The following is a 24,247-nucleotide window of genomic DNA, read 5'->3' on the forward strand; positions in this document are numbered from 1 at the left end:
AATAGGACAAACTACTAACCAGCCACAAAAGCCCAGAAATCGTTCGTGCAAATTGCTGGACTGAATAACCCTAAATCCGTAATATTGCTCGTCTTAAATAAATTGGCAATTATTTTTGTCACCACAATCTATTATAATTAACGAACATATGCATATCATTCATATATAAGTAAATATGTCGTTATGCAGCACGACATTAACTACTATTACATAGGTTATAAGTTGTAAAATTAAGCAGCTTGGACAATAGTAACACATGTATGATTGGTAAAATATATGCAACTTTTATTTTGTAAACTTGCAGTTCGAATAATTGTATTTTTGAATTATTTGACACAAAAAAATAAAGCAATAATCATAAACCATTTGTCATTGACATCAAACTTTTCCACAATGTTGATGTTAACCCATCAAAGCATGTACATACGCACTATGAATTATGAAACTTGACAATTCATCATACAACACCTGCAATTCTGTTTTTGTCGATTTTTCTTATTTTTACAATTTCCAAGTCCCAATATCACGTGGATTAAAATTGCCAGGTACAATTCCCCCACCCACACGTACATACAGTAGATTTCAATCTTTAGAGTTTTCGTGGCTTCACACTTAATTTCATCCTGAAAACAATTACATAAAGACAAAATATATATATAAGATGGTAAAATCCTAGTGTATCTATGTAAAAAATATTGACATCCGTCTTGGTACCTGAGGTTCAGTTGGTTTCAGCCCAAATTTTATATCCCATTCGGTCAAATTTGTCCCACAGACACCAGCAACGTATAGTCCGAACGTTGTGGACATTTTGGGAGCAAACCTCCCGTTGCATTTAACTTCTTTTGGACAATCTCTCCGGTTCTGCGTTTGTTCCAAGGCTCCCATTACGAGCAGAATGGTGCTTGCCCAACATGTTATCATTATCAGATCCACCTAATAATAAGCGACGACCCAAATAATCCATTCATTTAATAAATCTCTAATTTGTTCATATGCGATTTTTTCACCAAAGCCAAATGTTTCCATCGTATGGGAACTTGGCATCTGTCAAGAACAAGAACTGTCCCTGTCAGAAAGATGACAATTGCACAAGTCGTCAACAGAATAATGAACGTCCAAGAATTTCCAGCCTCATAGAGATCCAATGGGGGTTGAATTTGTAACCACAGAAAACTGTAGACCGTGAGGAATGTTGTCGCGGACACCTATTTATAAAAAAATGCATATAGTATCGACAAATAAATAGTATCAAGTATTAATTCCTTAGTTAGTTTACCAGTAAAATTCCATATGCTATTCTTGTCACGCGTAGTCGTTTTTCATTTAGCTGGTACGGGATGCAAGTGGTGGTTTGTTGAGGTGGAGTATTCTGATCTGCAGTCGAAATGCAGGACAACTTTCCTGGAGTGACCATTGTCATTATGAATTTTCTTCGGATTTAATTTAACTAATCGATTTGAGAGTGTGTCATTTGCTATCTGCACATTCGGTGCAAATAAAATCTAAGATTGCTAACAACTTTCATCCGTATACATGTATTTATTTATGCGGAGCGTGTGTATGTACGTGTAAGGACCCACTCATTGTATTGATTTATGGGAAAAAAGGTAATATTGCATGTGTAAAATAATGAAAATAAAACGTGACGCTTTCTCCCACTCTAAATATGTAAGTATAATACTCGTTTATTAATAGTTGTTGGTCACATATTGTGGCAATGTATGTATTTCTTCAAACTACTTATTGCGAAACAAAGAAGAGTTCATATTACAGTTTCGATCAATGAAATATTGATTAATTTATTTGATCGATCCAAGTTCTGTTTCGGTTATAACTATTGATCTAAACCTATGTTTATTTAAGACTTGTCCTTCGAATTGTAGATTGTAGTAATGCTTAATATAAATATAATATTTATATTTAATCCTCAAACTGCTAAATTAATTGTAAGCTCAAATGTGTTCTGAGATTTGCAAGGTACTGACTCAACTCTATTTAAAAAGGAATATGACAAAGAAAACAATAAATTAATACAAAGTCATGAGCAAATATTGCTTATCTGCAGTTCATAAAATTCTACAAACATATAATCAAGGTTAGAGGTCAACGTCATAAACCAAGAAATTTAGTAAAGTATACACGAATTTATGCATGTGTATCCTTGTGCATATGTACGTACTTTTTCAACAAGCCGATTTCATTCGTCGTCGTCAGAATCACTACCACTGTCTAATGTCACAACTTCTGGCGGGGGACGAAATGGTGTCCCCAAACACACAATGTCAGGAGGTTCAGGAGGTTCAGCCTTTTTCATATTCATCTGAGCATGAAACTTATTTAGTTCCTGTTTGCATAAGGCCAATACATCGTCGACTTTGGGAATCTTTGCAAGCACGACTCTTTTCATTTTCTTCAAGGCTGGAGTATTTCTAGGGTAAAAGTCGGTCAGTCCCAAATTCACGCTGGAACCATCAACAATTTTGTATTTTTGGACAGTCAATCGGCTTAGGAATGATTCCAGGGAACTGAGAAAGTCCTGATCAAGGTAGCGACGGAGGCGATTTCTTATTGCTAAAAGTTCGATGGTGCACCATTTAATGTTGCACTGAAAAGTTGTATGACGAATTAAATAATGAAGGTCATGAATCTATCTAAGCTAATTTTACCCTTTGAATATCCATATTTCCTATGAGACAGTCCAGATTTTCTGCGTCGGTGAATGACAAATTAGGTGGGCTATCCGTATTTTCCAAGATTAGACAAAGTGCCCATAAGCATGCCTTCCGACCAGTGTTGGTTAGAGCGACCTGTTTCAGTAATTATTTGAAAGTCAAGCATAAATGAGCGCACGCTAATATTCAACTTGCTTTTTAGGCGCAAATAACTTGTATACCTCGTCTTGCAATAATACTTGAAGATATTCCGAGTCCTTGTGACCGAGGCCAATGCGGCGACTTTTTATGAAAACGCTTACAAGTTGATGAATCGTCTTCACGTATTTCGAGCATTTTTCTGATTTTTTTGAAGAATCTTGTTGTAGGAGTTCATTTCTACTTTCAACAAATTGTTGAATTAATTTGAGTTGTTCCTCATCAAAATTGTGCGCAGGTTTAGATATTTTTCTGGTTGAAGGGTTAGCACAAATTGGAGCAGATTTTGTCTTTTTAATTTGGTCAAGTAGAGTTTGATCTGATTCCCAAAGTGACATTTCCTCATCGTTAACTGGTTGATATACTGGTTCCCAAACTGGTATCGGACTATCTGCAAGTGTAAAATTTATTTAAACTTGAATTTCCGAATAAGTAGAGTATATTCTATGTATACATATGTAAATAATTTTGTCACTGTTTTAAAATACCAATTGTTGAGTCATCTGGAGTTTTCTCGTATTTCTCAGGTTCGTCTTGCAATAAAACGGAATTATCCGGAGTCCTTATAATTTCCCGACTTGTACGTTTCTGTTTTTGTAAATCTTCCAACCCCTTGTCCGCATCCCCAAATGGTCTAATGTTCAATCCGATTTCGGAGCATTCTATCTTGACGGATTGTAGAATTTTTAAGTGGGTCGCCGCAACGGAGCACAATTTCTGACTTTTTACCTTTGTTATAAATATTAGAGTAAGTTATTTACGACATATGTATCAATGACATGTTTAAGAGTGGTAAAAGCTTATAATCAATGAACCTGCTCTAAAGTTTTGTTAAACACGTCTGTAAAATATTTTATAATTCTGTCAATTTCTCCCTTGCTTTTGACTGAGATGGTATCAGATTTTAATTTTTGTACGAGTTTCAGTCCTCGAACAAGGCGGACAAAAACCATTATCAGCTTGACACGTTTGGAAGGTTCTCCCTATAAAGTAACAAGTATAATTACGAGTCTGGGCGAAATCTGTAATCTAAATAGAGATTAAATTACAAATGTATTTAATTTACCTCTGGATAAAATTCTTGTTGTCTTAATAATCTGATTAGAAACTGAAAGTTGTTCACGGTGTCTTTATAGTCGCACATAATTTTCAGAATTTCAAACACCTGCTTGTTTAAGATGTCATTCTGCGACAAGGTATGCACAGATTGGGAAGTAAGTTTAGTAGCCTTAAGGAATGCTGAATATGCTTTGTCTTCTGCACTTTTAGGTAACCTTTGGATAGTCGAAAGGTCGTTGGGAGGTTGGAAAGGTGTGGAATGTATGTCCCATGGTGTGCACTACAAAAGTTTGTATCATTAATTTTTATAACAACCATTTAATATGTTCTGTGCAAGAGGGTGCATTTAAATGAAAGAGAAATATCAAGTAGAACCTGCATTAGTGGGGTTAAAGGTCGCGGATGAGTCCAACCAGAGTTTTGGAATGGGAAACGTCGAGGTGCTTGCCAAAAATTTGGTGGGTGGTTTGAATAAAAACGAAAATCTGGATAAGGTGCAGGATAGCAAGGTCCATCCATTCTCCAGTTTGGTGAGCTTGCATTCTTGAATAATGGTCGGCCTAGGCGGGGTGGTCTCCACGGTCTGAAAGGATACCTTGGACCTTGGAAATACTGATTTGGGTGCTCCATAATAGTGCTAATATTTATTTTAATAATTTAATAAACGCATCTTCAGTGATACACAAATTTTCTGCAAGTATGTAGCAATTGGTGAATTAAATTAATTATTAATTTATGAGATAGCGTCACTTCCTGCATACCAGGTTGCCTCTGTAGCAATGTAGTCCATCACAAAAATGACACTTTAATTATTTTAGCACAAACTTTATATGAACACATTACTACATTTAGTTTCCACTTACAAATCTTGGATTTATACATACAAACATAGTTGCAAGAAAGAGTCATGTATAGAGTTACAGTCAGTCCAGGTTTTGCATTTTAGAGATTAAAATAATTGATGCAGATATTTATACAAATATTTAGGTAATCTGAACTATGTCCATACATTTTAGCAACCGAAGGGTACTTGCCAGTAATTTTCACTCATTCGTGCAGGAGGCATTTGCATATGTACATATATACATATGTACATACATATCCTAAGTAATACATGTGTACTGCAGTTAGACATGTATGTATGTATGTATGTATTGCTACTGTTTCTTGAACGTGGCGATCTTTATCTCCTGCAAATTCCAATGTTGATTTGTGTCGATTATTATCTCACGAGAGAGTTTAATTTTCTCGGCCTGGTTTGTCAGAAAGATTTTGACTTGAAGATGAATCATCATGTACGTTTGGTACGACACGGTTTATGGATAATTTCTTCCAAGAAATGCTTAAATACTTTCTATGTACAATTGGACAATACGACTAACGGTTGCATGCATTCCGTTCTATGTAGAAACTTTAACTTTGAGGAGGTATCATTTTAAATCTTTTCCTTTTACTGTTAAACTTGGTACATATTGATATGTATAGTTTCTCATGAGTGATACTTTCTACTTCTGCTCATTTGCATTAACCAAAGGTTTCAAGAGACAAAAATCCAAAGCCTTTTATACAAGTGGTGAGACTTAAAGGGTCAACACGGTTTTTCAGCGTGATGCACAAAGTCCAAGGACTAAGGACGGCTGGATCGAGGGTCTCATTGAAAAAATGCTACTTTCTATGCTACATGCATACATATCTGTACATATATGAAGAAACATTTAATTTAAACGGTTTCAATTGACATGGTTTAAATGATCTCATGATCATCAGAAGCTAGTTTGGCAAAACTCGAACATGTTGGTTGTAAATATAATGCATGGCTGAATGGATTGTGGGGTTGTCATTTATGCAGTAGCACATGTACGATTTGGATGACAATAAATTATAAATATAAAAAATTAGTAAGCTGATAAACATTTTAATGGGATTGTGGGAGCGGCTAAATAGATTGTTCTAAAACAGAATGCTTATAAGTTTTTCGCTCCATCTCGTCAATAAATATGTCAGCTTATTAAAAGACTTGATAAAAAAATTCTTATTAAAAGGTTTGATTACAATTTACTTATCGACCTCATTGATCGTAAATAAGTAAGTATACAGTGTACAGTATTCTGTACGTTAAGTAACCTTGTAATTAAGTAAATTAGGTCCGTACATAAATAGTCTATATGAAGTACGTCGTTGTCTTTCTACAACTAAAGATAAGCACGTAAGACACAACGTAAACTATTGAATATGCTTTCACTCGAAAATTACATGCACTTACCTATATACATATTTATAGGTACACCGTGATGGTTCAGTAATAGTGAGTCGTCTTACGATTTATGATGTAAGCTGACAAAATTATAATGATTTTGACGTAACATGTTGAAACAAGGATTCTTTGCGTTGTTATTTTATACCACTTCATTGGCTCAATCTAAAATTTTCAAATTAGATGAGCCACCAATCCACACTTCGTGTTTAATCAATTTGATAACTCTCAGCACCTCAGCGTCATCCATGAGACCGTTTGCCTCAATTGTGCACGACAACACGAATAGTATCCCCAGGGATGGACATTTACTATGGACAATTACCACCAACACTTCCCGTCATCACAACAACCCACCTATCCATCCCATTGAAGCTTGCGTTATAATGATAATTGTGGAGGGCGACATCGCCGACTCAAACAAACTCTTTGATACATTTACAAATATTAACCAAACTTTTCGAGTTGGGTCAACATTTTCCGTCATAATTGTTCGACTTGACACTCATCCTGACCGAATATGGAATTTTCCAGGATTGGCATTTTCCATTCCAAAAGTGTTTCTCCATTTCCTATCAATAGAAAAAGTTTATGATGGAAGTTTGAAGAATTTAAAGAAATTTCCACACCTTTTCCGATGCATTATTTGTCGCAGGTATAATTACTGGTTGTTTACCGACTTAAAAATCGAAGCAAATATTCACACCATTGATTTAAAAGTGTTACGACATACTTGGGATGCTACGAATTTCATCGCTTTAGTCGTAAATCGAGAGTCAATTATTCAATCATACGACTTTTGTCTGCAATCAATCCAAATTCGTCATGCTCACCTAAAACAAGTGAGGTCGGAACATATTTTCTGCACTTTGGAATTTATGTTGTTTGAAGTTTTAGCAAAGGCGTATAACTTTACCCCAAAATATCTCCAAACTTATCAAAAGCTTCACAATTATCCGACTGGTTGGATGATTGAGGCAGTTGGATTTGAGGATTATGCTTATCATCAACTTAATTGTTTATCATTCAAAGGTATATATGCTACAAAGCTGTTGTATTGTGATTTCGAAAAGAGGGGTACAATTTTTGGCAGTTCTGATGATGGACTTCGTGGTTTGATGTGGTTTCGCCCGTTTGGAAAGTGGATCTGGACCGTAATTTGTGTTACATTTTTCTTCGTCACATTTATTTTGTTTTGTGCACTGCTCTTTCATGATGCTCTGCACTGGAGGGAGAGAATCTGGGAGCATTTCTGGGCCGTGTTTTTCTTCTCAGGCGTTTCTGCCCTTCTTGGTCAAGAAACTAAGTGGATCAACAGTCGAGTTCATGTCAGATTCAATCTGTGTCTCATATTGTCCTCGATGATGTACATTATTTCGTTATGCTATCAACATTTCATCACGAGCCATATAATTGCTCCAGATAAAGTGAAACCCTTCCAGAATTTAGGTAAATTAATGAACGCAGGATATAACGTCGCCATTCAGAAGAGGGAATCTGAGATAAATGAGACTTTGCAAAATCCAAAGGATGATCTAATAATGACTTTGATGGAACCATATGTCGCAAAATTTATGGTCAGTGAGAAGAATAAAACATCGCAGTCTTCCTGGGATAAGATGACCGTGGTGAGAAAAGAAGGAGCGAATGAGTCGTCCTTTGTTTATTTGAGGGAAATGTTTGGAAATCCGGGGAGAAAGTTGGCTTGGTTGGATAGGAGTACCGACGGGAGTGGAAATACGGAGGGAGAAAATTTGTACTCGCTTTCACTACTCCGATATTCCGTAAAGGACGTGAAATGTTTTAAAGTTAGGGAAGAAATTATGAAAATTTCATATTTTACGTATTTTGCAGGACCATTGAGAAACTATTGGAAGATGAATTTACGAATTTTTGAAGAGTTTGGATTGCCCAATTTTTGGATTAATAAACACATTTATGATCGTAACCTTAATTTTCACAACAATTACGTTCGCGTAAATGCTAGTGATAGCAATACAAAGTGGAATCTTGTAAAATTAAGGAACATATTGTCGCTTTGGTGGCTTTGTGGATGCATCTTATTTCTAGCGGTGATAGTTTTAACAATGGAGAGAGGCTGGATAACAAAGGCCATAAAAGTGTAATTTTATCGCTTGTTTTTTATTTTTGTATTTGTATGTACATCAGACACGAAAAATTTACGGAAAATAAATCTGTTCATATATTATGATAGAAATTCGTGAGCAGCTTGTCAGTGTTATGCGGTTCAAGTGTCAATCATGTCCTATATACGAGACGAGTCGTGGATTTTACTGGAGAAAGTTCGTGCTGAAAGTGTGTAAACTTTTTGGAGAGAAGAAATATGAGCATGACTGGTAACCTGCTACTCCAGTCCGAAGTTCTCCTTTCACACCCGACTACCGAAATATATAGACCACCACAACAAGTGGTACAACTGGTACAAGATGTGAATCCATCATTTTCAGCTGGTTCCTTATTGCATACTTTGCATTTTTATATAAAAATCTAACATTTTAAAATTTAAAAAGTTACGTAAAATAAATCATACAAGAACTTTGTTTGATATGCATACTGGACAATCACTTTCACTCATCATTTTGTATATTTATTTGCGGTTTTGAGGTTGTTAACAAAGTGCTAGTAAATAGTAAATTTCTGAAATCATGAGTATGAAACTTAGCAATTGGCCGACATCACTCCCATCAACGTTACTCAGGTGGCAAATTGGCATTCCGCTTCATCGACATGAAATGGATGAAAGTCCAAGGTGAGTACATTAATTAATTAATATGCCATAATTAGCGTCTAAACAAATTTGTACATATTTTTATGTCAGGATGACCACCAACATTATCCGACAGCTTTTAAAATCCCGATCGAATTCTAGTCAGACTGGGATCGAGACCGCAATGGTGTACGACCCGGAAGTTCACCGCAGGAAGAGGAGAAAGCTGGATAATTCCGGTTCCACCACCATCACCCCACACAAATGGTCATGCATCTTCTCGCAACATCTTATCGATTATGAATTTCTCAATCAATACATCATCGTGCAAGGTCGAGAGCAGTCGCATTTCTTTACTCCTTCCAAATCAATTCATACTCTGCCCACGCTGCACTTCTCCGTCCCATCCTGGCGCAGTTATGACGTCTGGCATATTAAACCGAATATGCCGCTGATGACAGTGGGAGGAGTTTTGGTCAAAATTCCAAATACTTTAATTCTGCTGGGAGAAAACGGGAGGGAGTTGTTCTTGTATGGGATGGAAATTGGGAAAAAGTTGGATGAGGAATCAATGGAAGAAGAGTATGATGACGTTATTGTACACGAAGGGGAAGATTTGATATACGTGGGGTCATCAGAGAAGCAGTATTTGGTCTTCAAGTACCCCCCACTCCAAGTCATGCACAGGGTCGTCATTCCCAGCAATGTTTGGATCGGGCTGAGAGGATTCGAACGTCTTGGTGGAATTGCGCTAGCGTCGAAAAAGAATAACGTTGAGGTGTTTGATTATGAGGAGCTGATCGCAATTAATCGAGATGAGAGTACAGGTCGGGACATTGTTTTGAAGAAGCAACCTGAACCCTTGGTTTCTTTGAAGACCCGAAATGGTTATCTTGTTTTCCTTGCGGGGTCATTCCCTCCAAAGGTTGTGGTTGAGAGGAGAAGGGGTTTAGAAGCGGTATGTATTTGCATGCTATCGTGCTTAATTTATTTGAATTCTACAAATCCGAAAGTAATGACTCATGTAAAAATATTTGTCAACAGATTTACAGTCTGGAAAATGAAAAAACTCCAATTTTCTATGTTATATCTGATCTGCAGTGGTCAGACGGCGACAAAGGAATGATACAATGTTTTGATGAACAGAGACAAATCATTTTCGTGTTTCGACAACAAGTGGGATTTGAGTAAGTGTATCAAAATTATTTAGTAAAGAAAACGTAGTATTTGGTGTGAAAGCAAAGAATTTATTCTGGCATGATTTCCATTTTTTCACAGCGTTTTAGGTTTTAATGAAGAAGAAGGAATATACAAGAATATTTTTAAGAGTAAGGATTTGCTAAAGAAGTGCGATATGGCAAAATTGAGGAGAATTTGTGGTGGCGTTAACGAAGCAGCGTCGTCCAATGCATCAAGAAGAAATAGGGATGGACTTCGTTCCAGGAAGGATAAACCAGTCAATGACAACTTGGAAGAATCTTTGAAACAGTGGGGAGTTGGTTATGATGAAACCTTTGGTAATTTTGTGATATTTTTTGCCTAGCAGAAATTATGGCAAATTCTAAGCATTTTTTCCTCCTTGCAGATTTGCTAGCGGTCTGTTTATTCTGTGAAAGTTTGCTGTGGACCTTTATCTTGGACAGTGATACTTTAAAAATGGATGTTTTTCGGGCATTAAATCCTGTCCAGATTTCTGTCCCTCGTGTACCTGCGAAACGCTTGGGCTGCTCTTCTATCAATGTTCATTTTTACGAGTGGTTCATTTCTGTAAAGCTTGACTTGTACAATATTGACTCGTTCGTTAAGTATGAGCAAGTTTATACATGCAATCTATTTGGGGAGGAAACGAGTACAACATAGTCAATTCTCATAAACATGTATTTGGAATTTATTTGTGCGTGTATTTTTTATATGTATTTTGTTCATGAACGATTTTAAAAATAAATTGCGTGTCCCGGTATTTAAAAGGTTTCCTGAAAATTGTATTTATATTTAAAATAATTACTTATGTACATTTGTTCTGTTGGTTATTTAATTACTACGAACTACAAAGAAGTACGACATGCTGTTTTACTTTTTTGAGTACGGATTCTTCACTAAATTTTTATTTTGCATGAACCACGTCGCATAGTAGTTGTTTCCGTCGAGTTGTTTAGCTTTTTTGAACTCGGACTCGATATACTCCGCCAGCTTTCCCTGACCACAAGCAGCATGAAGTGCGTTTATGTCGCATTTCAGGACTTGCAGAAGTGCCGTGTAGACGTTGAATAAATCTTCTTCGTCTTCTTCCGTTTTGCAATTTACGAATCCGTAGTCAATCCGAGCTGGAGAAGATTTTTCAAGAAGTTCATTGTTATTCACGGCAGAAACAAGATGATCCAGCGATGTCACTTGAAGTGTTGGTGGTGGTGGTTTGGATGTCATATTTGCCTTCATAAAATTAAATGTTTTACAAAATATGTTAGAAATTATGATTATTACGAGGTAAATAATAACATACCTATCGTTGTTTTTTTACAACTTTTGTGAATTACTATGCACCAGTCTAGACACAACTTTTATTCTTCTGCCAACATCGAAAGTGTTGCGTAGTCTGAACTTCGTTCAGAACTGCAAGCGTAACAGCGGTGAAAATTCATTAGTGGGAAAATTGTAGTGGTGACAGCAAATTTAATTTAGTGCACTCGCGTCAAAATTGCAAACTTTTTCTCTGCGTTTAAAAAAATCCACTAATGGCGATTGGCGATGCCAAGAAAGATAAGTGCAACCAACCAACAACATGCATGCATATGTACGTGGATTATTATTATGAACTCGATAAAAATGATGTCACCTGCCACACACAACGTTGGCATTGACATTTATTTCTTTTGCGGAGCCGACGCTTTTAATGATGGAGCCAATCTTGATTTTACATAAGATTTCAGTTGCCTCTCGTAATTCAACCTGATGTTTCGCACTTTGATATAAATAGGAATGAAAGGTTTAGTTCAAGAAGCCGGTATGTGGGCAGCTGGTACATATTTACATATTTATGCAGTTACATATTTCTGGTTAATGGAGTCTCCACTATTTTTAAAGTGGATGAATGAGGTCTATTTATTATGGATACTCCGAACTTTAATTAGAAAAAAACTGACAAGGTCGAATTTAATTGAACTAAACATTCTGAATGAGATGATAAACATGATACCGTTTTGTTGGTTTGAAACTTGGTGAAAAAATTGGAACGAAACTACTAGTAGACTTTTTCATTGACCCGGTACGTATGTACATATCTGGCAACGGATGACGTAGGATATCGTAGTAATAGTTGAGAAATGAAGCGATAAATAAATACGTGTTACCAATATTCGCAAGAATGATTTCCTGCATTGTAACTCAATATAGTAAGCATAAGCATCCCTTATGCACATAACTGTGAGGTCAACTATTCTTAAATATATGGATATGTGGTACTTTTAGAAATAATGAGTATATTCTTGTGTGGAACAAACTCTCAAATTCACTCCAATTAAGAGGAAATTCATAAATCTCACACTAGATGAAATAAATAACGTTTTAAATAAACCAGCAATTACATGCGACAGTACACAAAGTGTTAATCTTGAACAAACCTTATTCTTTATTAAAAGTTAGTGGCAAATTCTCTAATTGAAATTCTAAAGTTATGTATGCGGAGTAGACTGATTTATTACAACGACAAAACAAAAAAATCCTTTAAACCGGTGGTCGGCATCAAGTGTAAAATATGTATTTCAAATTTTATTGTAAGGTTGGTGCATTTGGCTTGCAGCCCGTGCCATCAGTATTGCAGCTGCCTCCTATACCTTTAAAATAATTAAAGTTGAAATTAAAATAAAAGTTTATTGTAGTAACAATTTAATTTCGCATAAGTCTCGCATACTTGTAACACATGCTCCGAGCACTAGTTGGCCACGACACGGGTTGCATTTGCATCTCCATTGATATCGCCAACGGTACCAGCGTCGTTCGCATTTCCCAACATTGTTTCCGCATGATGCTTGACATTGTGCGTTATCGGGGCAGCCCTTGTCACCTAAAAAAGTACAAGGTTAGAAACACACATTGTACAATGTGTAAGTTATACACCTCAGTTTATTACGGTACCTGATACTGAATCCATTATGAGCACAATGGCCAACAGAACTCCGAGCAGTCTCAACTTTCCCAGCATTTTGTAATATTTTATTTTCAAGCGACTAAATACACCAAGATTATAATGATACGTATTAGATGCTAACAAGCACGGACTGTAGTAATGTGACTAAATAGATAAGGATAAATCGGTTCTATTTTATACTTATTTAGAGCCATATTTCTACCTCACGTCATATATTTCAAATTTTTCCATCCATGTCTTTTCACTCCGTGGAAAGTGATTAATCGATAAGTAATTCAATGAATTACGTTTAATTCTAGGAACTAGCATTATGATTTATCAAAGGGGATAACTATGTATCACCAGACGACGATCAGATGAAAAGAATTCATTATTTAAGTGAATTTGTCCAACCACGTCAACGACGATTATTGGTTGTGCAGAACCCACCTTAACGTTAAATAAGTTAATGCAATATTTATGGAGTAATATTCGTGGCATGGCATAAATTTTATGGAAATATTTTATTAACAAAAAGGTGTCTGCCTTATGTATTTACTTTGGCTGCTATATTAGAGATTATAGACATATGTAAATAGACGAACCACATACACCATGTCACATGAGTAATTCTAATCACTTCTCAATAATTGAATACGTCTATTATAGCGTGAATCTGGAGTAGTAAGATAGTTCATATTTATTACACCTTCCAAATTATGACTTGATTATAACCTGTAAATCTCATCGACGTGTATGCATAAAACCATTATTTAATGGATTATGTAACAACATACATATTTAGTTTACTTATTAATTTTTGTAATCCATAAAAATATCTATTTATTATCAGTTGCATTAATCAATTAAAGTATATCTAGCAGAAATATGTACAAAAAATCAATATTAACTTTGCTTGAACATGTTTTTCAAATTTTTCATTTTACAAACATTCCACGCAGAGTTTGATAACCTAAGCAGAATCCACTCAAAGTTAACTTTTCACCTCGGTGAGGTTCACAATTCTCTTGAAGCTGACCGTAAATGGCTGCTGGGATGATGAGGAATATGAAAAGTAGGAACATCAGTAGAATCGGATGATACTTGATTTTTAGCTGCAAAAGAAGCAATTAAAAATGTAGACTAAAATTCAATCAAGGTTTTTAATGTTTGCATACCTTTTCTTCAACTGTGGAAAATCTTTGAGGTTTTTCCTTCCGGAATTTTGTATTTTTAAACTTTTGACTTAATCCCATTCTCCTTCTGTGATAATCGACTGGATTACATTTTAGAAATTTGCTTGCTGCCATAATATTTATTGGAATAAATTCCGAAATAAATTGATCCGTATGGTAAACAAATTCCAAATATTTGTTTACAAGTACAAGACTTAATTTCCATTGGTCGAAGAAATGTCAAGAAGTTGAGTAACCGAAGATATACATATGTATTGACACAAGCACAAAAAACAGCTACATAAATTTATAAACATGTCTCAACAGTAAAATGCATTATCTGACCAATGTTTGTAAACATGTTATAATTAAATATATATCTATACAATATCACAGCGCATCCATGATCCAGTGTATGGAAAGTATGTACATATGCACAAGCGTGCATACTTACACAAGTGTCCTTAATCGAGTTCTGTAACTTTCTCATAAAAGAAGATAAATTGAGCTGGACATGGAAAATGAGCACAATTAACTATGCACATTTATTGAATTGAAGAGAAATATCCACCATATACATACATATTTATGTATGTAATAGTATGCATATGCTTAGGATTTGGTATTAATTTAGGATAATATCGGGATGTAAATGCTTCTACTTACTTACATGCTGATTTTACAAAATGTTAGAATTTAATACATAGGAAAATCAAATAATGTTAATAAATAATATGCTAAACATGACACTGTCACTGTTGAAGTAACTAGAACGATTTGTGTCGGTTTATTGGGAATCACGATTTAATACTTATTTGACATTTTTACATTGGATATTAATGAAGTATATCGACAACGAAGATGTTCGTCTAATTAAATAATTAGAACATGAAATCCCTATTACAGAAGTCCAAAATAAGAACTAGGTATTGGTTCACTTAGCATTTTCGGACTTGTACTTAATGAACGATATACAATGCTTTCTAAATTATTGCGATGTACATATAAATATATTTTCCTGACATCAGGCTCAAAGACTGATACAATTGTTAACCAAAGTTGAAAGTGATCCATTCTCATCCGAATCATACTGCCAAGAGATGACATGAGAAACGTGACATGAAGCATTTAGTGTGAGTTTTTATTCTCAAATGAAAGCTGGGTTTACAATAGTTAATTTGTGATATAAATATCACGAGAAACTGTGTAACGTGTTCTATTAATGCATACATAAATGGCTGACGGTGACCTATATCATACCTTCTTATATGGCCGCAAAGTACATAAAAACATAGTGACATTATTGTGTAGGTGACCAATGTCTGTCATCATGGTTGATACATATTTACTTCCTCTATTAGTATTCTTAGGCCGAGGAATCATTCCTCCAAAGAAAACTAGCTTTATGAAATTGAAAGGCATAATTAAAACCAAATGAATGCCATGCAAACAGGGAAAATTATTTCTACTCGTGTGTGTTCATGAGTCAGCAAATATCTGTAATGTCCTCCTAAGAAAACTCGCACCTCTTACGGTGACAAATCTCGGGCATTAAAAAAATTTGTTGGTAGTTGTAATTAGCAACGTATTGAATTCGGTCTCTATTAATACAAATAGTTAATACTTTGACCACGACCATGTGTATGCAAGTATCTATGTATGTATGTGCAAGACAGGATAATTTACCTCGATGGTGAATCGAGCATAATTCAGGTTTTCAAATGCTTTAAATCATGTTTAAATACTTTACTAAAAAGATAGGTAAAATATAAGTAAAGTCAGTTTTAAAAAATCTTACTTCAAAAATAATTTAAATTTATTTTTAGAAATTTTTGCCTACACAACAAATCAAAACAGTATTGATAATAAATAGCGTCTCATTATGGTCATATGTGTCGAATTCGTCAAGTAAAATTGCCTTGTAACTGCAACGTCCATGTATGTAGTCCACGTCCATGTAAGCCCCGACAGCCATGCAGTAATTTGAGAATTACGTCGTGACTTGAGCAGTCTGTGTGTCACATCTTGTCGTCAGTAATTCGTGAGTCGAGTATGATCCCTGTCAATTGTCAAGTCAGTAAGTCAGTCAGTTGTGTGATAATGTCAAAGTCAGCGTCGGTCCGTCGCTCGTCATTGTAATTAGTCCAGAAAAGTCAATGTCTTTCTCAATGATGTACATGCTTCTATGAAGCTACATTAAATCGCCATACAACTTGGCTAATGGAGTGCATGGTAGTTTTGAACATGCTTTACTGTCCAGTGTGCTATTCTTGATTTTGTCACGATCTCCTCCCACACCGGATTGTTTAATTCCTTCCTTAATACTACTCTTGTAATGACCAACGCTATCAGGAATTTGGTCTACAAGTCTGGAAAATTAATGCAAATAAGTTATTTTTCGCCTTATCATCGCATAACACTATGTTTATGTGTTGCTCACTTTTCGACCCACTTGTCCGCCTTGTGACGTTTTCCTATGAGTGAAATTTCACACGACATTCGCTTAACACATTCCTCACTTTGCAAAATATCATATGTCAACTTTGGGATAAGTCGGACTTTTTGAATGTCCCAGTGGTCCGTGTAATCTGCGAGTGTAGCATTTTTGAAATCTCGACCTCGTCCCGTGGTTATGACTGGAATTGGGATGAATAAAAGTAAAAGAAGCTTTAACAAAGGTCCGAGCAAAAGGGGGAGTAAAATTGGCAGCAGGAGTGGCAGTAACAGTGGCAAAAGGATTGGCAGCAGTGGCAGCAGAAGTTTCAGCCCCTTCAATCCTATAAAATAAATAGCATTACAAAAATTAAATTGGAATTTTACGCCATTAATTTATTGTACCTTTTAAGCCCTTGAGTCCCAGTAATCCAATGTACGGCAGCAATCCCTCAATTCCTAAATCTCCCTTTTCTTCCTCCTCCTCTCCTCCTCCCCAACCTCCACCACCGCCTCCCATCATCCCCCATCCCCCACCCCCTCCGGCATCCTACAAGATGAGAACAATTATTACATATTTACCCGAAAATGAATTTTGAGATCAAAGAATGTGTGCTGCTAACCATGGAAGGGTAAACTTGATACATAAATGTGGCCGACCCTCCACCTCCGCCCGTTCCGCCGCCATACCCCCCTGAACTGCCCCCTCCCCCTGCATATCCACCCACACCTCCAGAATCATGCCCGACAGATCCGGATGGTGCCCCATAGGAAGAAATCGGAGCAGCTAATGCACCACCTGCAGAATTCATGAACAATAATAATTAGTTAAACATGTTTTTAACCTATTTCCGGTTTAAAATATTTTTATTTCTCACCACCTCCCAAATCTCCTCCTCCTTTTCCGCCGCCCCCGTCCCGTCTCGTTCTTGCTTTGCATGTGACCTTTCCCCTCGAATAAGTGCACATTTGCCCATTGTAGTAGTACGGGTATGATTCAAAACCCTTATTATTTGCTCGTGGCGATATTTCTTCCGAGAATGTCGAATTTACCCCGACGCCACTGATTTTCTCATCATTGTTGAAACTGTGACTCCACTTTTTAAGCTTATGATTACTATTTCCAGTCGGGCTTTCCACTTTCCCCAATCCCCCCGGAACAGAATTCAATGCCAGGATCACGATTAAGGCTATGAAACCTGCAAGATTTCGACTCCATCCAAACATGGTTGTAATTTGAACTTCAATTCTCAACTGAGTCTAAATTTGGCACGGTTTTCTATTTATATTAAAACTTTTGTGCGTATTAATATGACAGATGGTCGTCTGTGTAGAGTGGACATTTTCATGGGCACGAATTGTCATTTAAAAGAAGATGAGATGTTTGTATACAAGACTAAAATCAAAATCAGGATTAAAAACTCTGTATATACATTCAATAAAATTGAGCACATATCATATGTGTGAATGACCATTGAGTCGTTGTCTCGAAACTGCAAGCTCATTCAGCCAGGCCATGGTAAGGCCTCTTCTTATTCAAAAAGTCTAATTAAATTGCTCCATTCTTGTGAAAAAGGGGAACACCAGGATAAAAATGTTAGTCTAATTGGTTATTGGCCTGAACAAAGATCAAAACCATGTTTACAAGTAATTTAATATATTGGTGAAAAGTCAGTAATTTGGGCCAAGTTTTGCCTCATAGAATTATATAAATAAGCATTTTTTCTTCATGCGCCATTTTCCTGGTTTAGATATTTATTTAGAAGATGGGCAAATTTGTCACTTTATTTCAAGTTCATTGTCAATACACATCCGACCTGCTACAAACGGTGTGACGGAAAGTGATGATGAGAGAGGAAAAGCATTGGCGACATGAAAAAGCGAGTTATTATTACTTTCTGGCTCACTGTGCATGCAAATAAATAGGTGCAAGTCATTCCTTAATCAAATCAAATCAAAATTACTAATTGTGACGGTTGTGTGTGACAGACAAAAGACAAATTCGGAGTAAAAAAATAAATTCGAAATGTGAGTGCTGCACGTCACATTTCAGTGATGGGACTGCCATTGTTCTACAAAAGTGATTAACAAAAAATTGTCTGTCATATACATTATTTTTGACAAAATCTGCAAGTTTATTTAAACATAAGAAATACGTACATTTATACATACATCTCGGCTAGAATACAGTTCTCGTGCTAGAGAAAATGTAGTTACAAAGTATCTCTTGTGTTAGAGAAAATAATAAATAATGCATTTACAAAGTTTCTATTATTTGTTCACAAACATGATAATCATATTTACCCGATTTTACCAATTGTTTGATCAATGCAGCTTCTGCATCAATTACTTTGTTCGTTGCTTACAACAAGTAAAATCGAAAACTTTGTTATTTTTTATTTCTGAAGAAGTTTTATCATTGGATGTGGTATCAATTGGTGTCTTTATAAATACGCGAGAAGAAGGTCAAGCCGTCTCGGAGAGAGACACTTGGTGCTAAGATTTTCTGAAGGTGCTTATGGAATTTTCAAATCGACTGATAAGGAAGATAAACAACGGAATTTTTGAAGAAAGTTGGAGCAGAACAATAATCATTACTTTAAGGCAAATAGAGATAACTTTATTCTACACTTTCAGCAATTAATCAAGGAATATGTATCCTTAACAAATCCATTAACGTATCATCCAAATAAGCAACGAATCGGAATCTGTAGCATTTCCATCATTACTGTTTCGTTAAATTTCCAGTCCTGTTAAATATAGTAGTAAAGTATAGAGAAATCTTTATTTTTACTTGAGGCATAATTTTTGTTACTCACCAAAAGTTTCATATTAATCTCGTTAATTGTACGTTGACGGATTCTGTCATGTAATCTGGGCTCCAATTTGTTAAATATTGCTAACCCGAAAGAGTTCAAGATTTTATTGATGCCCCTGCTAATAATTTTCCAAGCTCCTCGAAATCCATTAAACTTTACAAAAATATCAGTCACATTGACATGAAAGTCAAAATGTGAAATTTCCAGTTGTCCTTCTTTACTATATCTGAGTTTCGTGAAGACAGCAACTTGTAATTGTTTTGGCTGAAGGAAAAATGTACCGTTTCCAGAAATGGGGAAAATTCTTGCAATTTTTCCACGCATATCATAATCACCTAAAAAATTGAGAGTCATACATTACTTGCTGGGTTGTATTTATACATAGTGCATTGCTTGTGTAATCGAGTTATATGCATGCACATTCTGAGAACGCTGACCAAAAAGTCTTAATGTGTCGATTAACAAAGACACGTTTGCTTCCATCTCCATCATGTCACTTTTAATATCCGTAACTTTGAACGTGGACATTCCTTCTGCGACCACATTCCTATAAATGAAAAATGTGTATGTACTTTCTTGATTAGTGAGTAAATACTGAATTATCTAGTTCATACCTAAGTTCTCCCTTAATCCCATATTTGTGGTTTTTATTGATTTTTATATCAAATTCCAGTCTGGAAATATTTAATGGGTCAAGTGGAGGGATTCTTTTTACTGCATCGCCATTTTTCATGTTGTCCTGTATATCAAGTATGACTCGTAAAAGTACTGAGGTCATCATATCATGATCGCAGATTCCGTTCCTTGTCCAGCGCTTGGCCGCTTTAACCTTTATCGATGTTACTGTCTTATTTCAAAAAATATAATAGTGGTTAAACACATATTGTGTACTACGTTCTGGGACAAATTTTACCCCATGTAGACCAGTCGTCACTTTGTACGTCGCCATCCACGGTTTTTTCCAAACACGATAACCAAGTAATCGAGTAGCACAACATAATTAATTTGAATGTTATGTATGATGTCATTTTACGAACTGTTATGTATTTAGTATGGAAACTTGTAGTAGCTGATATTCAAGCTTTCTGGATATTTTTGCGAAATTGTGCTCTTCTTTTGATAGCCAAAAAAGAAACTGGGTACTATATGTATTTAGTATGTATTTATGCATCACACTGCCATTTACTGATGCAATGGAAATGATGTTATTTTGTTTGTTAGTTCTCAACGGAAGTGAGAAGCTGATAAAGGCGAATGATTAGTGAATGATGTAATTTGCCAAACATTTCTAAGACAATTGTTCTTGACCTGCGTACAATAGGTACACATGGTTTGCGAATATTTTATTTGTATTTTACATACATATATGTATGCAGCATGCAATTCCATTTAAACCATATTTATGTATAGAGTAACATATTTTTCTATGTCAAAGTTGGAATAAAACATAAAATAAAACATCATCGACTGTGAACTTCACCTTTAATATTGTCACATGTTTTAATGCTTCTCAGCAGGTGTGGACATTGAAATGAACATGTTTTGTGGCTAATTGTGGTAGTCTGCCAGGTGATAATTTGCAAATTCAGTGAAATTTATACGAAAACTTTAAATTCGGTGTACCATAAATAAAAGTAATTCTTTTTTTTGCCAGACTTTTTGTAAAGGAAAATAATCGTAATACATTAACAATATGGCATGTGATGCAATGACTCATGGTATACACCAAGTTTTAGATATTCGATATGCAATTAATCATAATGATTTAGTAACTAAAACATACATGCATCTAAGCGCATAATCACAATATATACATAGGTACGTTGTTGGTGATCATTAAAACTTGCGTCCGGGTCTTTGAGAACGTTTAGTATAAAGTCTTGGGTTCCTGATGCCTCAAATAATTTATAAACTGCAGGACATAAGTACATAAAGCGATTCAGATAATTCATGTTTCGTCCAACAGAAATGGAAAATATTTTTGGTGTTATTTCAGTAGTGGCGATTGGGCTTTTCGTCCTCATCAATAACCAAGTTGACGGAGGTATGTGCATGCACACGGAGGTTTAAAGGAGACTTAGAGCAATCTAAATTAAAATTTTGACACCCAAATTTCAGAAATCATTCCATACAGCTACGCTCGTGGTCGAGATGTGGCCGCGGTGGAACGACGCTACCAAAATTTTCAGAATGCAAAAGCTCGCGGAGCATCGACCGATGAGCTCAATGAAATTTGCGGTCCAGTTGCCCAACATCAAACCCAGTGCGCTTTAGCTGGACGACCTTCCGACGCTGCGACAATGTTTTGTGACTCAATGTGTTGTCTCGCAGGAAGCAAAGTTGGAAACTGTGGCAAAGTGAAGCTGCAAATTAAACCGGATTGGCTTGCATTAATTACCAGTCTGACGTCCAATAACACTTTGAGTAGCCTGAAGAACTTGAATCCTAAGTTGGCGAAGGAGTGTAGTTGTTCGGATGACCCAGCCGATGTGAAATGTGGTCCAGATGGATCGTTTCTTGGAATACGATGTCCATTTGATAACAGTGCTTGTTGGCGAAAATGTTGCCGACAAGGGAAAAGTGATGGAAAATGTAGGTGGTTTTCATGCAAGTGTAAGTAACCTGATGGATGTGTTTAACTTGAAATAAAAAATGTTCAAATAAGTAAAATTGAAGACACTTTATTTGAACTGAACATGAACTGTGTCGTTACGCCGAGTAATAGTAAGCAGTACATATTGTGCCTAAAACTTAAGTTAAAGTCGAATGAGACCAATTTTTCTCAGTTGACAAACTGGGAAAAACTCATTTTGACGTAGATAATTTGGAACTTTTGAATTTTTGTAAAAGAAAAATTCGCATACACTTTTTAAGAATGGATAACACTTTCAGAAACCAATATGTGGATAGATAGATGTTAGCTTTAAATACATAGTAGTTCGAAAATCTGCGCAGTACCAGTTATTATTTAGATGGACATGCTTATTTGCGTCATAATTAACGCATAATAAATATGTACGATGAGCAATAAACATGAATCTGCTCTGATATTCTGCGAAACCGGAGAATCACAATTCTGATTGGGATGAATGAAACACATTGCTTAAATAAGTTGAACCAAGTAAATATTTTTCATATGCTAAATTTCATATTCCATTTTTCTAAGAAAAGTCTTTTTTCGTACAATCTGTTTCCCGAGAGTCATCAATTTCTAAGAAATGACAGCTTAATAGATTAAGGAGAAATGAACCCAAATGGTGCATGTTTGTGGTCTGAAGGTCTGGTGTCATGCATTTTTTCGTTTGGTATTTAAAGGATGCGTTTGCAAACCTACCAACTACATTCACATACAACTTTCGCACTTGTTATACAATTAGAAATTTACAGTTCAGCAAAACTATGGCTGTACACAAGCAACTCTGTTTAGCGTTCGCTCTGATAACTCTGCTGTTGGCGGGTCAATCAACCGGTGAAGAGGTAACCATAACCAATCGCTGTTCGGGAAGGCTTTTGGTGCGAACCACGGGTGCCAATCGAGGTCCATTCTTCCTCAACGCTGGCGGCTCAACTACACTTGGCATTCAGAGAAATGTGGTCCCAACCCCAAGAATTGAAGCTGTTTTGAACTGTGACGGCTCTGGGCACAATTGCGATGCGGATGGCAATTACAAAAGTTTAGCCGAGTTTCACTGGGATCCATCTGGAAAGACTTGGTAAAACGGAAATGCATATTTACGCAAAAAGGCCAATTTTTCACGCTGTTTTTGATGATTAAGGTATGACGTGAGCATGGTGGACGGTTATAATCTTCCGGTTGCGATTTCTCCGTATAATCCTGGCGTGGGTCCAGTCGAATGTGCAACGACGTCGTGCAACTTTAATCTGAATAATTGTCCAGATGAGTCGAAAGTTTGGGGGTCTGGAAATCGCTTGGTAGCCTGTCGAAATCGAAACAGGGATGATGGAAATACAGCATATGCGAGAACCATGAATAGATTTTGTCCTGATGCCTACTCGTGGTCAAAAGATGATCAAAGACGACCAAGTCCAATGAGGTTTAGTTGTAATCCGGGAAATAATGGATTGCGAGTGACTTTTTGCTGAATGTTGGAAACAAAAATATCTGATATTTGCATATTTATATAACAATAAAACTTATTTATGACAAAAGTTTTCACACTAGGATCATAAAATGTACCCCATAATCAATATTAAACAAAAATGTAATATTTAATATTTATCTATGATTCTTGAAATTCTTGCACACCGTTCTGAATTGTCAGGATCAATGACATTTTATTTTATGCATTGGCCACGGTAAATCCTAATTTTTCATTTTGCATCTTAGCCAATAACAATTCGGAACTTCAAATAATTTGCTCATAATATCAATCTTCCATGATGCACTCATCCATCCATCGGTTAAAAACTCGTGCGGACTGCCTCTCCAGCTTAGGACATCTTGATAAGAAGTGTCAAAACGCCACAACAGGAACAAAAGCTCGGTCCGAGTGTGCACTGGCGGAGTGCACGATGATTCTTTCATCTAACTGACTGGCAAGTTTAACTACAACACAGCATCAGGTAAGATAAGGTCAGTGAATAGTGCGAGTGCAAATATGCATATTCATAAAATTATCCTCAGTACGTTTGCACTTTTGCAGGTAGATAATTAGATATGTATGCTTAACTGGCATTATCCTGTTTTGCTTGGAGAGTGAGCAAGGAAAAAACCGACATCGTATATAAAAGGGTGTAATTGATTGCTCTTGAATGTTTGATC

General features: G+C 36.0%; 7 protein-coding genes and 1 long non-coding RNA gene across 13 annotated transcripts; 2 read left to right on the plus strand and 6 right to left on the minus strand.

Moving 5' to 3' along the window:
- On the minus strand, positions 1–1,636 carry LOC118434983. The gene is made up of 4 exons (XM_035849867.1): positions 1,280–1,636; positions 1,011–1,208; positions 715–936; positions 1–623 (listed from the first exon to the last, which is right to left on the minus strand). Exons 1-4 carry the CDS (start codon positions 1,421–1,423, stop codon positions 438–440), a joined length of 750 nt encoding a protein of 249 aa, XP_035705760.1. The 5' UTR covers positions 1,424–1,636; the 3' UTR covers positions 1–437.
- Positions 1,637–1,670: 34 nt separating this feature from the next.
- LOC110847667 lies at positions 1,671–5,169 on the minus strand. Of its 4 annotated transcripts, none has more exons than XM_022094647.2 (7): positions 4,308–5,152; positions 3,940–4,212; positions 3,689–3,856; positions 3,362–3,602; positions 2,897–3,264; positions 2,670–2,810; positions 1,671–2,608 (listed from the first exon to the last, which is right to left on the minus strand). In XM_022094647.2, the coding sequence occupies exons 1-7, from the start codon at positions 4,560–4,562 to the stop codon at positions 2,201–2,203; spliced, it is 1,854 nt and encodes a 617-aa protein (XP_021950339.1). In that variant the 5' UTR covers positions 4,563–5,152; the 3' UTR covers positions 1,671–2,200. The 4 variants fall into 4 exon arrangements, with proteins under 4 accessions (XP_021950339.1, XP_035705759.1, XP_021950340.1 ...); XM_035849866.1 differs by having other exon boundaries at positions 4,312–4,436; XM_022094648.2 differs by lacking the exon at positions 4,308–5,152 and having other exon boundaries at positions 3,940–3,970; positions 4,039–4,180.
- Positions 5,170–8,594: 3,425 nt separating this feature from the next.
- On the plus strand, positions 8,595–10,881 carry LOC110847687. Its single transcript, XM_022094674.2, has 5 exons — positions 8,595–8,956; positions 9,026–9,872; positions 9,959–10,101; positions 10,193–10,431; positions 10,500–10,881. The coding sequence occupies exons 1-5, from the start codon at positions 8,853–8,855 to the stop codon at positions 10,772–10,774; spliced, it is 1,608 nt and encodes a 535-aa protein (XP_021950366.1). The 5' UTR covers positions 8,595–8,852; the 3' UTR covers positions 10,775–10,881.
- LOC110847688 lies at positions 10,875–12,001 on the minus strand. The gene is made up of 2 exons (XR_002547674.2): positions 11,415–12,001; positions 10,875–11,344 (listed from the first exon to the last, which is right to left on the minus strand). It is a non-coding gene; the product is annotated as an uncharacterized LOC110847688 (long non-coding RNA).
- A 4,003-nt stretch (positions 12,002–16,004) lies between these two features.
- LOC110847419 lies at positions 16,005–17,178 on the minus strand. Its single transcript, XM_022094359.2, has 3 exons — positions 17,051–17,178; positions 16,653–16,989; positions 16,005–16,581 (listed from the first exon to the last, which is right to left on the minus strand). The coding sequence occupies exons 1-3, from the start codon at positions 17,166–17,168 to the stop codon at positions 16,404–16,406; spliced, it is 633 nt and encodes a 210-aa protein (XP_021950051.1). The 5' UTR covers positions 17,169–17,178; the 3' UTR covers positions 16,005–16,403.
- A 45-nt stretch (positions 17,179–17,223) lies between these two features.
- LOC110845602 (glycine-rich RNA-binding protein 1-like) lies at positions 17,224–17,898 on the minus strand. The gene is made up of 2 exons (XM_022092053.2): positions 17,524–17,898; positions 17,224–17,444 (listed from the first exon to the last, which is right to left on the minus strand). Exons 1-2 carry the CDS (start codon positions 17,870–17,872, stop codon positions 17,224–17,226), a joined length of 570 nt encoding a protein of 189 aa, XP_021947745.1. The 5' UTR covers positions 17,873–17,898.
- A 1,344-nt stretch (positions 17,899–19,242) lies between these two features.
- LOC110847733 lies at positions 19,243–20,796 on the minus strand. 3 transcript variants are annotated; one of them, XR_004834536.1, is made up of 5 exons: positions 20,378–20,796; positions 20,079–20,307; positions 19,885–20,011; positions 19,465–19,799; positions 19,243–19,395 (listed from the first exon to the last, which is right to left on the minus strand). XR_004834536.1 is itself a non-coding variant. In XM_022094728.2 (5 exons), exons 1-5 carry the CDS (start codon positions 20,490–20,492, stop codon positions 19,327–19,329), a joined length of 858 nt encoding a protein of 285 aa, XP_021950420.2. In that variant the 5' UTR covers positions 20,493–20,781; the 3' UTR covers positions 19,243–19,326. The 3 variants fall into 3 exon arrangements, 2 of the variants coding, with proteins under 2 accessions (XP_021950420.2, XP_021950421.1); XM_022094728.2 differs by having other exon boundaries at positions 19,902–20,011; positions 20,378–20,781; XM_022094729.2 differs by having other exon boundaries at positions 19,902–20,011; positions 20,079–20,311; positions 20,378–20,779.
- A 440-nt stretch (positions 20,797–21,236) lies between these two features.
- Positions 21,237–23,698, plus strand: LOC110847336 (pathogenesis-related protein R minor form). Its single transcript, XM_022094264.2, has 3 exons — positions 21,237–21,508; positions 21,583–23,177; positions 23,241–23,698. The coding sequence occupies exons 2-3, from the start codon at positions 22,753–22,755 to the stop codon at positions 23,566–23,568; spliced, it is 753 nt and encodes a 250-aa protein (XP_021949956.2). The 5' UTR covers positions 21,237–21,508; positions 21,583–22,752; the 3' UTR covers positions 23,569–23,698.
- The last annotated feature ends 549 nt before the right edge of the window (positions 23,699–24,247 follow it).

Source organism: Folsomia candida, unplaced genomic scaffold (genome assembly GCF_002217175.1).
Source record: "Folsomia candida strain VU population unplaced genomic scaffold, ASM221717v1 Fcan01_Sc003, whole genome shotgun sequence".
In the NCBI taxonomy this organism is placed as follows: domain Eukaryota; kingdom Metazoa; phylum Arthropoda; class Collembola; order Entomobryomorpha; family Isotomidae; genus Folsomia; species Folsomia candida.